The sequence below is a fragment of the Saccopteryx leptura genome, chromosome 4 (genome assembly GCF_036850995.1).
Source record: "Saccopteryx leptura isolate mSacLep1 chromosome 4, mSacLep1_pri_phased_curated, whole genome shotgun sequence".
NCBI lineage: Eukaryota > Metazoa > Chordata > Mammalia > Chiroptera > Emballonuridae > Saccopteryx > Saccopteryx leptura.
The window spans coordinates 222,367,492-222,383,882 of NC_089506.1; the positions used below are offsets into that span (position 1 = coordinate 222,367,492).

The following is a 16,391-nucleotide window of genomic DNA, read 5'->3' on the forward strand; positions in this document are numbered from 1 at the left end:
CCTTCTTAAATCCAAACACGGGGGACAGACCGCCCCTGTGCTCTGAGCTGGACATCCTGCCCAGACCCGCTGCTTGGCCAGCACTTGGACTTGGCCGCCCGACGTGACTGCTGCTTCCCCGACCAGGACTGGCGTTCTGACTGTGGAAATAGATGACTCCTTGCACTTGCTTTAATTTAAAACTATTTAAAAGAACTGAGTTCTATTGTTTATATTTTTCTAAAAGCCAAATAAAACTACCTAGAAAAATGAACGAATGTTATCTATTATTTTGTTTTGTTTTCTTTTTGAGAGACTGGAAGGGAGAGAGATGAGAAACATCAGCTCATACTTGAGTCTCTTTAGTTGTTCATTGGTTGCTTTCTCTTCTGTGCCTTGAGGAGGGGGGTGGGGCTCCAGCCAAGCCCGTGACCTTGGGGTCCTGTCTCTGATCCCAAGCTCAAGCTGGCGACCGAGCTCTCAAACCAGAGGCCTCAGGGTTTCAAACCGGTGGGCTCAGGGTCCCAGGTCGACACACTGTGGGGCAGGCAGCTGTGTTAGGCTTGCTGGTGGGATCACCAGCTGCAAGCACTTTGCCTGATTGGTGCGTGGGTGCATGACTGCACCACGTGTGTGGCGGGTGTAAGGCTGTGGGCGCTCGCGCTGGAGCGACGCGGGGGATTGTGGGTGGAGGGTTGCCTGCCCGCCACTGTGAGGGGCCCTCCTTGCTGCTTGTTTGCGGGAGAAGCGGTTTCCCTGCCTGTGTGCTTGTCTGCCGTTGTGAGACTCTGTTAGACGGAATGGCCCCAACGCTTTCCCGCTCCGCAGTTCCTCTACTGTCTGCCCGAATCCAGCGTGGACCTGCCTGGCCTCGGCCACCGGCCTTACACACACCATCCACTGCGCCACCACCGGTAAAGCCGAATCTGTTATTATGTTAAGCTTAAGCCATATCATTAATAACCAACTGTTCACTCTTTTCTTCCAACAATGTCTGGGAAGATTTGATAGTGTTTTTTTCCCCATGTTTTTTAAGCAAGTCCTTGGGATTCTGTAACAATGCCAGTTCTGTTCAGATGGACAAGAGCTGCTTAAAATGACTGTATGATTGAAAACACTTTCAGATTTATATACTCTAATAATTTTTCACTATTTTAGAAGTATTAGATTTGGTTCTGAATTAATAGCATCTGACCAGTTGATTCTCAATGCTCACTCAATTATAGGAAACTTTATTCAAACACTAAACGAGCTTTGAGTTTGTTAGTTCTGCTTTTGGATTATTTAAGTTTTAAAAATGTGGGTTAAGATCATTGTTTTTTCAAACAAAGAGCTTGTAAAATTGTTTTCTCTGACCTCCCACCCCATCTCCTCCCTAGGATCCACTAGCTATGATTCTTCTTCCAAAATATTCTCTGTTAGTACATGAGTGTGTGTATATGACCCATTTTTTAAACGAGTAAGAGTATACGGTAAGCACTCTTCAGTACGCACCTGCCGTTTGTCCTGAACCATGTATCTTTGGAGTCCTGTCTTTTATCTGACCAACTGCTTTATTTATGATCAATACTCCCCGGTGGTTAGATTGCTTCTAGTCTTTGGTACTATCAAAAAAATCTGTAATGAACTACATATATGTGTGTGTGTGTGTGTGTCTTTGTTCCTTTTTGTCTTTGATAATTTATCATTTTTATTTTTTTAAGACTTGACTCATTTTAGAGAGCGGGGAGAGAGAGAGAAAAGCAGGGAGGAGCAGGAAGCCTCAACTCCCACAGGTGCCTTGACCAGACAAGCCCAGGATTTTTTGAACTGGCGACCTCAGTGTTCCAGGTCAACGCTTTATCCACTGCGCCACCACAGGTCAGGCAATAATTTTTTTTTTTTTTTTTTTAGATTTCATTTATTCATTTTTAGAGAGAGTGAGAAGGGGGCAGGAGTAGGAAGCATCAACTCCCATGTGTGCCTTGTCCTTGATACTTCTTTGACCCATCTGAATTCATTTTATTTATTATGGTAAAAGTACACAGAGTGTAACAATGTCAGTCATTTTTAAGTGTCCAGTTCAGGGGTAGTAAGCACACCTTGTTGAGCAACCACCACCATCCTCCAATTCCCTTTAAAACTGAAAGCCTGTCCCATTGAACAGGGACTTCGATCCCCCCCCCCCGGCTCCTGGCAACCAGTGTTACACTGTCCTGACGAATTTGACTACTCTGAGTTCCTCCGATAAAAGGAATCAAACAGTACTTGTCTTTTTGCGATTGGTTCATTCTACTTTGCATCATGACCTTGAGGTTCACCCGTGCTGTAGCATACTGCAGGATTTCCTCTTTAAGGCTGAAGAACACTCCATTGTAGGTATATGTCTGTCTATGTATATACAACATATTGTTTACTCATCACCATATAATTAGGGTGCTCCCATGTTTCAGCTCTTGTGACTAAAAAAAAATTTTTTCTGGTATTTTTCCTAAGTTAGAAGCAGGGAGGCAGAGACAGACTTGCACATGCGCCTGACCAGGATCCACCTGGCATGCCCACCAGGGGTCGATGTTCTGCCCATCTGGGGTGTTGCTCCATTGCAGCGGGAGCCATTCTAGCGCCTGAGGCGGAGGCCATGGAGCCATCCTCAGCACCCGGGCCAACCTTGCTCCAATGGAGCCTTGGCTGTGGGAAGAGAGAGACAAAGAGAAGGGGGGAGGAGCAGGAAGCATTAACTCCCATATGTGCCCTGACCAGGCGAGCCCAGGGTTTTGAACTGGCGACCTCAGTGTTCCAGGTCAATGCTTTATCCATGCGCCACCACAAGTCAGGCCCATTTTAAAAAAATAGTAGCCATTCTAATGGAGTGAAATGGTATCTCACTGTAGTTCTGATTTGGATTTCTCTAAGGATTAGTGATACTGAACATCTTTTCATGTGCTTGTTGGCCATTTGTATATCTTCTTTGGATAACTATTTTTAGAGAGAGAAAGGGGAAGAGAGAAAGAGCAACAGTGATTTATTCCACTTATTTATGCAATTATAGGCTGAATCTCGGATGTGCCTTGACCAGGGATCAAAGCTGCAATCTTGGCATATTGGGACAACGCTGTAACCAATGGAGCTATCCGGCTGGGGCTCAACTTCTATTTTAAGAGTATAGTTGTTTTAGGTCTGTCTTACACTGAGGTCCTTGATCCATTCTAAGTTGTATATGATGTGAGGTAGGGGTCCCATGTCATTCTCCAGCACGTGGATGTCCAGTTTCCACAGCACCATTTGTTGAAAAGACTGTCCTTTCCCCCACTGAGTGATCTCAGAACCCTTGACAAAAACAATTTGACAATCTATGTGCAGGCTTATTTCTGGCTCCTCTATTCTATTCCACTAGTCTAAACGACAATACCACACTGTTCTGGTTCCTGTAGCTTTGTAATACATTTTGAAACCAGGAAACGTATCCTGTAGTCTTACTTCATGGTTGTCTATTTGGGGTCCCTTAACCCATATGAATTTTAGAATTGGTTTTTCTAGTTCTGTAAGAAACCATCATTGGGGATTCGAAAGGGATTGCATTTAAGCTGTAGATATCCTTGAGTCATATTGACATTTTAGCAATATTAACTCTTCCAATTCATGAACATGAGCTATGTTTTGTCTTTTTTTTCAGCAATGTTTTATAGTTATTGGGTTCATTACCCAGTATAATTTCATTACCAAGTATAAGTATTTTATTCTTTTTGATGCCATTGTAAATAGAATTGTTTTGTAATTTTTTCATATTGTCCTTTGGGTATAGAAGTACAACTTTTTGTGTTTACTTTGTATTGTGCTACTTTGCTGAATTCATTCTTCTAACAGTTTTTTAGTGGAATCTTTGGTTTTCTACATATATCATCTCTAAACAGGTCATTTTATTTCATCCTTTATTTCTTTATCTTGCCTATTTGCTTGACTAGACCTTCCAGTGCTGTGGTTAAAGTGCCCCCCCCCCCCCGGACCTTAGAGGAGTGGCTCTCCATCTTTCAACAGAGTACGACGCTCACATTTTTCATATACGAGCTTTTTACCTTCTGTTCCTAGTTTGTTATGTTCATCACAAAATGAGTTGAATTTTGGCAAATGCTTTCTCTGCATCAACTGAAATTATGTGGGGTGTTTCCCCTTTATTCTGTTGATGTAGCGTTATATTTTCATGTGTTGAATCACCCTTGCGTCCCAGGGATATATATTTGCTGCCTATATATATATATTTATATATATTTTGCATCAGTGTTCATTAAAGATATTGGCCTGTTGTTCTTAGTTTCTTTTTTTTTCTGGCTTTAATATCAGAGTAATGCTGGTCTCCTAAGACTAAGTTAGGTAATGTCCCCCTCAGTTTTTTCTGAAAAGGTTGAGTTGGTATTGCCTTTTATTTAAGTATTTGGTTGAATTCATCGGTGAAGCCATCATCAGCTCCAAGGCTGTTCTTTGTTGGGAGACTTTTTCTTTTATTATTCCTGACTCAGTCTTGTTACTATTCAGATTTTCTGCTTCTTTATGAGTTGGTCTGGGTAGGCTTTGTGTTTCTAGGAGTTTGTCCATTGCAGCTAGGTTATCTAATTTGGCACAGAGTTGTTTACTCTCAGTCTTATTTCTGTAGCATTGGTAGCAATGTCCCCACTTTCATTTCTAATTATAGTAATTTGAGTCTTGTCTGTTTTCTCCTAGTCCAGCTAAGGATTTGTCAACTTTCTTGATCTTTTCAAAGAACTTTTGGTTTCAATGATTTTTCTCTGTTTTACTGATCATTGCTCTAGTCTTTATTTTTATTTTTTCTTTTTAAATGAGGAGGGGAGATAGACAGACTCCATCATGCATCCTGAGTGGGATGCACCTGGCAACCCAGATCTGGGGCTGATGCTCTGCCCATCTGGGGCCATGTTCGCAATGGAGCTATTTTTAGCACCTGAGGTAGAGGCTCCACAGAGCAATCCTCAGCACCTGGAGCTGATGTGCTTGAACCAATGGAGCCACGGTTGCGGGAGGGGGAGGACAGAGGGAGCGGGCGTGGGGGGGAGAAGCAGATGATCACTTCTCCTGTATGCCCTGACCAGGTATTGAACCCGGGCCTTCCACACGCCAGGCTGATGTTCTACTGCTGAGCCAACCAACCAGGGCTGAAATTTAATTTCTAAATTAAAAAAAGAAAAAACTTAAGTCTGTTGCAATTTTTTTTTCTAGTCAGCTTTCTAAAAAGATTTTATGTACAGGGTAGGAGGAAGGAGTGAGACATACCAACTCATAGCTGCTTCTCTTTAGTTGTTCTCTGGTTGCTTGTCATATGGGCCTTGACCAGGCAAGCCCAGGATGTCATAGCAGCGACCTCAGCGTTCCAGGCCGACGCTCTGTCCACTGTGCCACCACCGGTCAGGCTCTAGCTCAGGCATCCCCAAACTATGGCCCATGGGCTGCATCCAGTCCCCGCTGCACTTCCGGAAGGGGCACCTCTTTCATTAGTGGTCAGTGAGAGGAGCACTGTATGTGGCGGCCCTCCAACAGTCTGAGGGACAGTGAACTGGCCCCCTGTGTAAAAAGTTTGGGGACCCCTGCCTAGCCAGCCTTCACCATTCATGTCTTGCTTCTGTTGTCCATTGTTGGGTTGCTCTGTAAAGTGTCCGCCTTGCCGTCTGTCTGGGCTGCCGGTTCCCTTCTCCAGCTCACTGCTGGAATTTACATTCCTCTTGACTTTGACTTTTGATTTTAACAGCTTCCTCCTCCTGTTTCTTGTTTCTTTTTCTCGCCACCGGAAGCCCACGTTCACTCCGCCCTCCTTGTCCACCAGTGTACACGGCCCAGGCTCGGGCTCAGCACGGGCCCCGTGTCTTGTTCTGAGGTCCTGTTGTTCCGGGTGCACAAGGGTCCCCCCTCTGTGCTGGACCAGGAACAGCTGGACATACTCCAGAGTAGTTTTAGTAACGTTCTGCTCCTCCCAGGCTCAGGCGTGTAAACAGAACCGAAAGCATCGTCTACAGTTGACGTGTTACACTGACCACACAGCACAGCTTCTCTGTGTGGTGGCCGGGGCAGTGAGATGCACAGACCTCTAGTCCTCTGAGTACTGGTGGCTACTGCCCAACACACATGCTGGCAAGCGCCTGTCGGCAGCCAGATGTCACGTCTTGCCCAGCTGAGCTCCCTCTTCCTTTCACGTGCTCCTGACACACACCCTCAGGAAGGCGGCCACCGGAGGCAACGGGCACTTGAACTGTGGCTGTTGTGTGAGACACCAGGTTTCGGAAACTTAATACAAAAAAAATGTAAAATCTTTTGTCACATTAATATTTTTCATCACATGTTAATATTAGGCTAAACAGAATATTGAACTTGTTTCTCTTCACTCTCTGGCTGTGTCCACCGGGACACTATCCCCGTGGCCAGCTAAAGACAGTAGCGCTACAATGCCCAGTTCATGTTAACATTTATTTTAAAAATACACAAAATATAAATTTTTTACATCAAAGTGTGATAACCTCATTTATACACTGTTCCGTACTTACCTGATTTTGTTTGCATCCTTTGCAAACGTACAAATAGATGGATTTGATTCGGATTTTCTGCTACGGTTCATGTAAACAGCCGAGACTGCTACAGAATGTAGGTTGTTGTATAAGGTGAAGTGGCCACAGAAACCCAGCATTAAAACAATTCGATTTGGTTTGTTTAATGAAATTGGCAGAAGTCTTAGCAGATAGATAATCAAAGACTAAAGATTGGCTTCTAGGCATTTTAAATATTAAAAACCTTGAGGTTTTCTTTATCTTGTAAACATAACTTAGACCTTGTTGGCATTAAGTTTGAAAAGTAAAATATCAAACCATGATTTCCATCATTCTGCCCATGTCAGAACACACTCCAGTATGAGAATGAACCCAAACAATATGCCAAGTACATCGGGGATTTCAAGGTGTAGTGTCAAGGGCGGTGTCGCTGGTCTCGTCCAGGAGTGGTGCAGCTTCAGCGACCCTCGCACTGGCCGAGTGCCGTCCCCTCTGTCCACGGGGCAGGGCGATGCCTCGGGCCGCCGGTGGCCAGTCCCTCCTGCTCTGTGTCCTCTGGGGCAGCGGAGACTCAGCCTGCACCCCTGCCGGCTGTGCGGTCCCTCCTGGGGCTGAGATGCACTGGGGTGGCCGTCTGAGACGACTGTCAGGACTGGACCGTCCCCTTAAGGTACCACATGCCCCCGTAGCTCACGCAGCAGTCCTGCGGAGAGAGGAGCACGCTGAGGGCGAGGTCCGCAGGAAAGGTGGGGACCAGAACGTCACACCCCGACTTGGGAGTGGACGGAACCCAGTGGGAGGTCGCGACCCGCCTGGTCTCTGCTGTGTCCGGCCTCAGCCCCCTCTCCTCACAGGCCTACCAGGGAGCCCTGCTCTTGATCCTGCACTATGAGCCCACGACACAGACACTGGACCAGCTGGCCACAACAGGCGCTTCGTCCACAGGGTCACTGCAGTGGCCGTGGAGCCTCCGCTCTGTGTCCCCGAGTGTCTGGAGCACACATGCTGGGTGGTCGGACACTTCAGCCCCTGCACATACTAGACGAATACGTGAGTGACAATGGCCCGTCCTGAGAGCTCGCAGCTCTGAGTCGGTGCGTGGCTGTGGCCGCCGTCAGCGGTGGTGCAGGCCCCAGGGGACTATCGGGGCTCTGGAGGGCGAGGTGCAGAGGCCAGGCAGACGGCAGAGGAACTGCGGGGCCGGGAGCGGGGGGGCCCTTCGCATCCCAGTGTCGGCAGTGGACGAGCACGCAGGCGGGGGAACCGCCTCTCGGGCACAACGGCCCCTCAGGGTGGCGGGCAGGCCTCCCGTCTGTGCTGAGCGCAAGCCCCACAGCCTTCCACGGACCGTGCACACGTGGCACTGCTGTGTGCTCACACTCATCAGCAAAGGACAAGCGAGCAAACCTAACAGCTGTCTTCCCAACAGTGACCCACAGACTATGCTGTTTGAAGGGGCAGGCACACCTTACTCAGCTCTGAACTTCTGCACAGACCCCCCCCCCCCATGCCCATCATCTTCAGCTGCTCAGAACCTGATTTAACAGTCACCAAGGGCCAGGAGAGGCTGGGCTAGACACCCCCCTGAGAGCCCTGCATAGTGCTACACTGTCACACACAGACACCCCCGGGAGCCCTGCATAGTGCTACACTGTCGCACACAGACTCCCCAGTGCTACACTGTCACACACAGACACCCCCCTGAGAGCCCTGCATAGTGCTACACTGTCACACACAGACACCCCGGGAGCCCTGCATAGTGCTCCCCTTTCCACGCACAGGGGAGAGTCCATCATGAGTACGTGGGCCTGGAAACCCCTGACCAGTGCAGGAGCCCCGGATGGTGTTACACTGTCACACACAGACACCCCTTGGGAGCCCTGCATAGTGCTACACTGTCACACACAGACACTCCCTGAGAGCCCTGCATAGTGCTACACTGTCACACACACATACCGGGGAGCCCTGCATAGTGCTACACTGTCACACACAGACACCCCCCTGAGAGCCCTGCATAGTGCTACACTGTCACACACAGACACCCCGGGAGCCCTGCATAGTGCTACACTGTCGCACACAGACACCCCGGGAGTCCTGCATAGTGCTACACTGTCACACACACAAACACCCCGGGAGCCCTGCATAGTGCTACACTGTCACACACAGATACCCCGGGAGCCCTGCATAGTGCTACACTGTCACACACAGACACCCGGGAGCCCTGCATAGTGCTACACTGTTGCACACAGACACCCCGGAGCCCTGCACAGTGCTACACTGTCACTGACAGACACCCCGGGAGCCCTGCATAGTGCTACACTGTCACACACAGACACCCCGGGAGCCCTGCATAGTGCTACACTGTCACACACAGACACCCGGGAGCCCTGCATAGTGCTACACTGTTGCACACAGACACCCCGGAGCCCTGCATAGTGCTACACTGTTGCACAGACACCCCGGAGCCCTGCACAGTGCTACACTGTCACTGACAGACACCCCGGGAGCCCTGCATAGTGCTACACTGTCACACACAGACACCCCGGGAACCCTGCATAGTGCTACACTGTCACACACAGACACCCCAGGAGCCCTGCATAGTGCTACACTGTCGCACACAGACTCCCCAGTGCTACACTGTCACACACAGACACCCCCCTGAGAGCCCTGCATAGTGCTACACTGTCACACACAGACACCCCGGGAGCCCTGCATAGTGCTACACTGTCACACACAGACACCCCCCTGAGAGCCCTGCATAGTGCTACACTGTCACACACAGACACCCCCGGGAGCCCTGCATAGTGCTACACTATCACACACAGACACCCCGGGAGCCCTGCATAGTGCTACACTGTCACACACAGACACCCCGGGAGCCCTGCATAGTGCTACACTGTCACACACAGACACCCCGGGAGCCCTGCATAGTGCTACACTGTCGCACACAGACTCCCCAGTGCTACACTGTCACACACAGACACCCCCCTGAGAGCCCTGCATAGTGCTACACTGTCACACACAGACACCCCCGGGAGCCCTGCATAGTGCTACACTGTCACACACAGACACCCCGGGAGCCCTGCATAGTGCTACACTGTCACACACAGACACCCCGGGAGCCCTGCATAGTGCTACACTGTCACACACAGACACCCCGGGAGCCCTGCATAGTGCTACACTGTCACACACACAAACACCCCGGGAGCCCTGCATAGTGCTACACTGTCACACACAGACACCCCAGGAGCCCTGGAGGGCGTTGCTCTCTCTCTCTCTCTCTCTCTCTCTCTCTCTCTCTCTCTCTCTCACACACACACACACACACACACACACACACACACACACACACGGACCTACCTTTAGCACTTTATCCACCGCCTGCTTACTCAGCTCCTCTCCACACTCTTGAACCAACCGTGACTGGATTATGTTCCGGCGTACCCGGTAGTTTTTGGAGAAAATTTCAAGCAGAACCTGCCGATGCTTTAGTAGCAAAAACACATTACTATGGGAAGCAATCACCTAGAGAAACACTCCCAAACCAGAAACCCAAAGCTCTGGCCCTGACTGACTCCACACAGCAGTTTGTGGAAAAGGTGTTCTTGCTCAGGAACTTGGATTAAAGAACATCTAGCAATCTGTCATCAAGACCCCAATGAAACGAAGAATAAAAAGGTACATGCCCACACGAGCTGGCGAGGGGTCAGCAGAGCCTGGGCACAGAGACACAAGTCTGCACGCCGTACGGAGGCAGTGGGCGGGGCAGGCGGGAGGCCGTTGTTCACGGTACACGCAGACCGATGGGGGAGGGTAGGTAGTGTGTGGCTCACAGGCTAACCTGGCACCCAGGACAAGCGCTGCAGCCCCGGATGAAGACACAAAGGACAGAAGAGAGCAGAAGTCCCCCCGAGGCAGAAAAGTGTTCAATGAGAGAAAAGCTGGGACATGAGAATTCTGAAACGATAGCAAACACAGGTACATGATCCCATCTCTCACAGAGCTTCGGAAGAATGCCCCGCGTGTCCGGCACTGACCTGCCCCGGGCGGACCAGGAACCGCATGGATGCACGACACAGAATAAAGAGAAGGACCTCAAGTCTGGGATGAAGGTAAGGATGAGTTCAATTTAAAGGACCAAGGAGCAGAATGTCACTGAAAAAGAACTCTGGCCTGACCTCTGGTGGCACAGTGGATAAAGCGTCGACCTGGAAATGCTGAGGTCGCCGGTTCGAAACCCTGGGCTTGCCTGGTCAAGGCACATATGGGAGTTGATGCTTCCAGCTCCTCCCCCCCTTCTCTCTCTCTCTCTCCCTCTCTGTCTTTCTTTCTCTCTTCTCTAAGAATGAATAAATAAAATTAAAAAAAAAAATTCTATAAAAAATAAAAAAAAAAAGAAAAAAAAAAAAAGAAAAACTCTGAAACCTTGAATACAATGGAAAATATCTTAAATGCAGAGAAAATGGTCTACCCTGTAAAATTCTAGCCCCAGACAAATGAGAACTTGGGGGCCAGACAGCCCTGGAAGACACACGAGAACGCAGACACCACCTCTGCCCCATGGCGGCTGAAACAAACGAGGAGGAAGACACGGGATTCCACAGGGCAGTCCCGCCGGGCGCTTCCCGGGGCTCAGACCCAACACCGTGTCACCATCGGTGTCTGTTCAGAAAACCACGCCACGGGGAACAGCAGGGAGCATAAGAGGAGTGCAGCCACAGCACAGCACTGACGTGGCTTCCAGGGAACAAAGCTGCAGACCTGACGAGCAGCACAGACTCCTGACGGCACTGCCGGCTCCCCTCCCTGCCGAGAACGGCCCCGCCCCCGCCATGGGAAGCCCGACGGGGCTGCGTGCTGACCCCGCAGCAGACACTGGAGGCTCTTGGGGCAGTATCTGTGAAGTTAGACAGGGACGGCCTCGGAGTGGGGATCGGGCCAGGCTGGGCGGGAGACAGCTGTCACCCACGAAGCTTCCCTTCTTACTGGATTTAAAAAATATGTTCTGTTTTTTTAACTCTTGGAGAGTCTCAGGAGGAGGAAACGCAGATGCCCCGTGCTGGCCAGAGCACAGGATCGCTCAGGGAGACCATTCCAGACTGCCCACCATCTGCAGCCGCATCAAAGCCCCTTTCTGTCCTGCCAGCCGGCCGGCCAGTCCCCTTCTAAGAGGCGAGGGGACCGAGAACCTCGAGTGGGGACTCTGGTTCATTCCCCTCCTGACATCTTTGGAGCTTCAGCAATTAAACCTCATTTTTACAGCTGTGCTGGTTTCAATCACGTTCTGTTCACAGACCCCATGACACTTCCAGGTGTGACGAGAAAAACCACCAACCTCTCCAACTTAAAAACCCAGCACTCAGAGAGAAGGGACCCTGGCGACCCCTACCGCCAGAGGCCCCGTGAGCAGGGGTCCCTCACTGGTTTCCCAGCCAGCTGGACAGGAGAACCGTCCAGAACGCTTTGTAGAAGTCCAAGTTCCTGAGACACTACCCCACTCCTGATGAGCTGCATTCAGTGTCTGGGGTCAGTCCTGGGAACCCACGTGCTTTTCAGAAGGCAGTTCTCACGCTGGGCCAGAGACTGGCATTTGGAACTACGACTTGGCCCCTAACGACCAGCACCTCCGGCCTGTCTGACGGTGAACACAGACTCAGAATCCAGGGGAGGAGGCCGAGCTGGAGCGCCGGCACTGTGACCGTGTTCTGGGTCCGCCCAAGGCCCCACCCCCGCAGGAACTCCCCCCAGCCGCGAAGGGGGCCTCACCTGGTCACTCATGTCCCCGGACTCCCAGAGCGCAAACACCTTCTGCTCGTCCGGGGAAGCGGCCGTCTGGGGGGGAAACTGAGGGGGTGCAGGAGTGAGCGGGGTGTCCGCACCACGTGGACCCGCCCCCCTGCCGCAGCAGCCAGTCCTCGGGGAGCAGGGCTGTGAGCAGCAGAGGGTGGCACCTGGCTTGCAGCCCAGTGTGCTGCCCACCGTGGAGGGCTGGCTCTCCCATTCCTCCCGTGGGCCACCAGCTCCGCTGTGACAACAGCCTTTTCCTTCCCAAGTACCGACCCTCAGGTGTGTCCTAAGCAGCCCCCAACTCGGGGGGCATTCAGGCTCCTCCAAGTCCCTCCCCACAAGGGCTGTGTCAGTGGCAGGTCTGAGGCCGGCCCCGCCTCCCACGCCGCTGGGCTCTGCAGAGCCCGCAGGCTGACCCGGGCTCTGGGCACCGGGAGAAGGGGAGCGAGGAAGGTGGCACCTGGCACAGTGGGTCCCAGTCTTGGTGCCACAACAGATAATGGTCCTGGTCACTACCCCAGAAGTGCCCAGGTGGGGCTTTAAATACGGTCTTGTTTGACCATCAGAAACCAGAGAGACCAGCACCCCCCTCCGTGAGGAAACCCCAGGTCAGGGGCTGACCCGCCACCCCGGTCACAGCACGGCAGCAGGGGCCTGGAAATGCAGCTCAAGTCTGTGCAAGTCCACTCGTCCCCTGGGACCTCTTCTACCTCGCACGTGCTGTGGTCTGGTCCCCACAGCAGGGAACGCGAGCTGCAGAGGCCACGGCCTCCCGGACACCGGCCTCTGGAGCAGCACGGCCAGAGCCGGTCCTGGGTCCTGGGGGGGAGCAGGGGTCCCTAACCTCCCGGACACCGGCCTCTGGAGCAGCAGCACCACGGCCAGAGCCGGTCCTGGGTCCTGGGGGGGAGCAGGGGTCCCTAACCTCCCGGCAGCCAGGCTGCGGTGGGCAAGCAACCTCAGGGAGGAGGTGGCCCTGAGATGACAGGGTGGGGGGGCAGGAGGGCGGGGCCCCCAGCAGCTTCCCCGAGGCCGAGGCGCAGCCTGCAGTGCACCCTCCGCGAAGGAGAAGGGTCCCCAACACGGGCTCTGCTCCTCCACCGCCTCCACTCTAGGGCCCCGCCCATGACGGCACCAGCAGCCGAGGGGTGGCCAGCTCCGGACAGGCGACCTGGCCCGTGCGGACAGGGAGGACCCAGTGTGGCCCGGGCTCTGGTGAAAAGCTCAGCCGTCTCAGGTGAAGCAGAAAGAGCTGAGCGGAGCTCCTATGCTAACGTTCTTCCTGGGCAGGGGACCTTTATTGTCCCGGCCCCTCAGCTGTTCCCTGACCCGGGGCTCCAGCTGAGCCAGTGACCATGGAGTCACGTCTATGATCCTGCACTCAAGCCTGTCACCTCGGGGTCTCGAACCTGGGTCCTCTGCGTCCCAGTCCGACACTCTGTTCACTGCGCCACCGCCTGGTCAGGCTGGGCACGTGACCTTTAAACAGGTTCCTCTCACTCCTCTGACACTCGGTCCCTTCACCTGTGGGCTGTGGAGATCAATACTAGAAACATCCTAACAACGGCCAGGCTGTCAGCACAAGCTGCCATGCTGGGGATGCTAGAAGTGGGGTCGGGGGGAGCACACTCCCCTGGCCCCCACCTGAGTCCTGTGACACCGACACGGACCCTCGCCCACTTCAGAAGAGGGTGCAGAGCCCAAGGCCGGCTGGCCCAAGGTCGTTCACAGCCACCGCCTGAGAGGCCAGACTCCTCCCAGGCCAGTGGTCTTCCAGTCCCCACGCCCCGTGCTGGCTCCCCCAAAGCTGGCACGCACAGGCCACCCGCAGGGACAGCCTGCCTGTCCCCACCCGCCCGGTGCTCAGGCCCACTTACAGGCACCAGTATCTGCTTGCAGCCGGCGGCCAGCACTGTGTCCTGCAGCATTCGGTCCGAGATGCCGCTGAAGAGCGTGTGGCCCGGAGGCAGGCCAGCCAGGTGCAGGTTGAAGAGGCGCTTGAGCTCGCTGAGCGTCAGCACAAACTGTCTCTGGAAGGTGGACTCCACGAAGGCCCGCAGCTCCTGGGCCACGGGGGTGCTGGTGCAGCCGGGGGGCGGGTGCCCATTGAAGCTGTCCCCCGCTGCAGCCCGTCCACTCGGCAGCCCGTTGGTCAGCCGGCCGTGGAGGCCACCACTGGGCACGGTGTCCATGGGCTCGCCTTCCTCCGCGGCCTGCTCCTCCTCCTCCTCCCCCTCCTCGCTCAGGGGCTCCTCCTTGATCCGCACGCCAGGCAGGACCGCAGGCGCCCGGGCCTGCTCCCTCCTCCGCTGCAGCTCGCGGTCCAGCAGCGTGTGGTTCTGCTGGGCCCTGCTCTTGGCTGCTTGGACCCGCTGGTCCCCAGAGACCAGCCCTGCAGGGCCTGTGAGGAGAGGAGGGCAGAGCTCAGGCAGACGGAGGCCCACAGCCCCTCCGCCCTGAGGACGAGTCGAGACTGTGCAGACGGCTGGGGCGGCAGCAGTGCCAGCCCGGGCCCCGGGCCACCAGACCCAGGGAGTGGTCTGCCCCAGGGTGAGGGAGGACACTGGGACGGTCAGCTTCCCACGCTCACAGATCCACGCCAGGATGGCTGAGTGCTGAGCACTGTCCCCCCGCCCCCCACCTCCCGCCAGCCCAGAAGAGCAGGCAGGTCTCCGGTCTGGGACCTAACACAGCCCTGGTACACAAGTCCTCAGTCCCCGAGGCCCAAGCTCTGCCCAGATCTGTGAGAAGGGGAGGAGCCGGAGGGAGCAGCTAGCTGTGAGAGCCACACCCCATCCCAGGCCCCGCCCCCCAAACAGGTGGGGCCCAGCAGGCCTGAGAGCCCACCCACCTGACTGTCCTTCCGGCTTCTTTGGCATGGTTTCCTTCACAAGGTTATAGACTTTTTCTAATCTGAAAAAAAGAGCCAACACTTAACTGCAAACCATGTCCCTCACCATCGGCACCACCCCCAAGCCCCAGGGCAGCCAGTCACTGAAGACGCCGCGGGCGGGGGCTCTGGTGGCCCGGAGCCGCTGAGCCCTCCGCCTGGCCTGCCGGGAGACACACAAGACCGGACTCCGCCCTGAGCGCCTCCTCCAACCGTCGTACACGGCCTCCCCGACACTCCTGACCCCAAACAGCAGCCTGCCGAGATTCTGGCCAATCTGACCAGCAGGGAGGGGCTGTCAGGCCTCTGCCGGGGAGCTCTGGGGTCAGCGAGCAACGACCACCTAAGTGCAAAAGGGGGCCCGCGGCCCCCCGTCTGCTTCCACGCCCCTCGCGGCGCCCAGCGAGCCCTTACTTGGCCTGGATGCCCGTCCACAGCATGTGCTGGCGCTGGACCACATCCGGGTGCTTCCTGATGAACTCCCCGTCGTGCGGCAGGACGAACTCCCAGCCTCTGTTGACCCTCACCACGGCCATGTGCTCCAGAAAGTCCTTCACGTCCTCGGCGCAGAGCTGGGTGGGGGTGGGGCGCGGTGAGCAGCATGCCCAGTGCATGCTGGGCTCCAGACCGAGACTGCCATGTCACTCACCTTTGTCACCACTGCCACCTCTTTCCTCACCACCCACCGGCTCTGCGTGAACTTCCACATCTGTGGAAGAAAGCAGCATGTCTCCAGGAGGCACGAGGCTCTCCTGACCTGTACTGAACTGTCCTGGGGGCCGGCCACGCCCACCCACCCCACCCGGACCACAGAAACCCCAGGTCAGGGCTGTCCTGCCTGTCTGTTGCCCAGTGACTCAGGTGTGGCTGTGCCCTCTCCTGCCCCGCGGTGAACGGCCGCTGCCCGGACAGAGAAGGGCTGGCGGGCAGCGCAGGGCGAACGGCACACGTGCCAATGGGCACAAGTGTGGGCGGGCACAGGCTGCACCGACCCTCGCAGACACAGGGCACAGGCGCCTGGACACTGACTGCCCAGACGCTTCCAATTACGCAGAAACTTCAGCCCTAGGGGCCATGTCACCAGGCCTGCGCATGAGCCCCCCACGGCCACGGGGGACGCTGCAGGGAGACAGACTGCACATCTCTGACCATGTGGCTGAGGCCTGGCCTGAAGTTTAAGATGAGGGCAGTGGGGGCGGGGCGCTGGGAGG

General features: G+C 54.3%; 1 protein-coding gene across 2 annotated transcripts in view; it reads right to left on the bottom strand.

Annotated features, from left to right (window-relative positions):
* Positions 1-6,407: 6,407 nt before the first annotated feature.
* Positions 6,408-16,391, bottom strand: part of POLR3E (RNA polymerase III subunit E) — a 32,892-nt gene continuing 22,908 nt past the window's right edge. For both annotated transcript variants that reach the window (XM_066383445.1, XM_066383444.1), the window contains exons 15-21: positions 15,830-15,889; positions 15,595-15,752; positions 15,142-15,203; positions 14,168-14,691; positions 12,270-12,347; positions 9,864-9,989; positions 6,408-7,206 (exon numbers count right to left, since the gene is read on the bottom strand). In XM_066383445.1, coding sequence (XP_066239542.1) covers positions 7,150-7,206; positions 9,864-9,989; positions 12,270-12,347; positions 14,168-14,691; positions 15,142-15,203; positions 15,595-15,752; positions 15,830-15,889 — 1,065 coding nt within the window. In that variant the 3' untranslated portion in view covers positions 6,408-7,149. The remainder of the gene's footprint in view (positions 7,207-9,863; positions 9,990-12,269; positions 12,348-14,167; positions 14,692-15,141; positions 15,204-15,594; positions 15,753-15,829; positions 15,890-16,391) is intronic.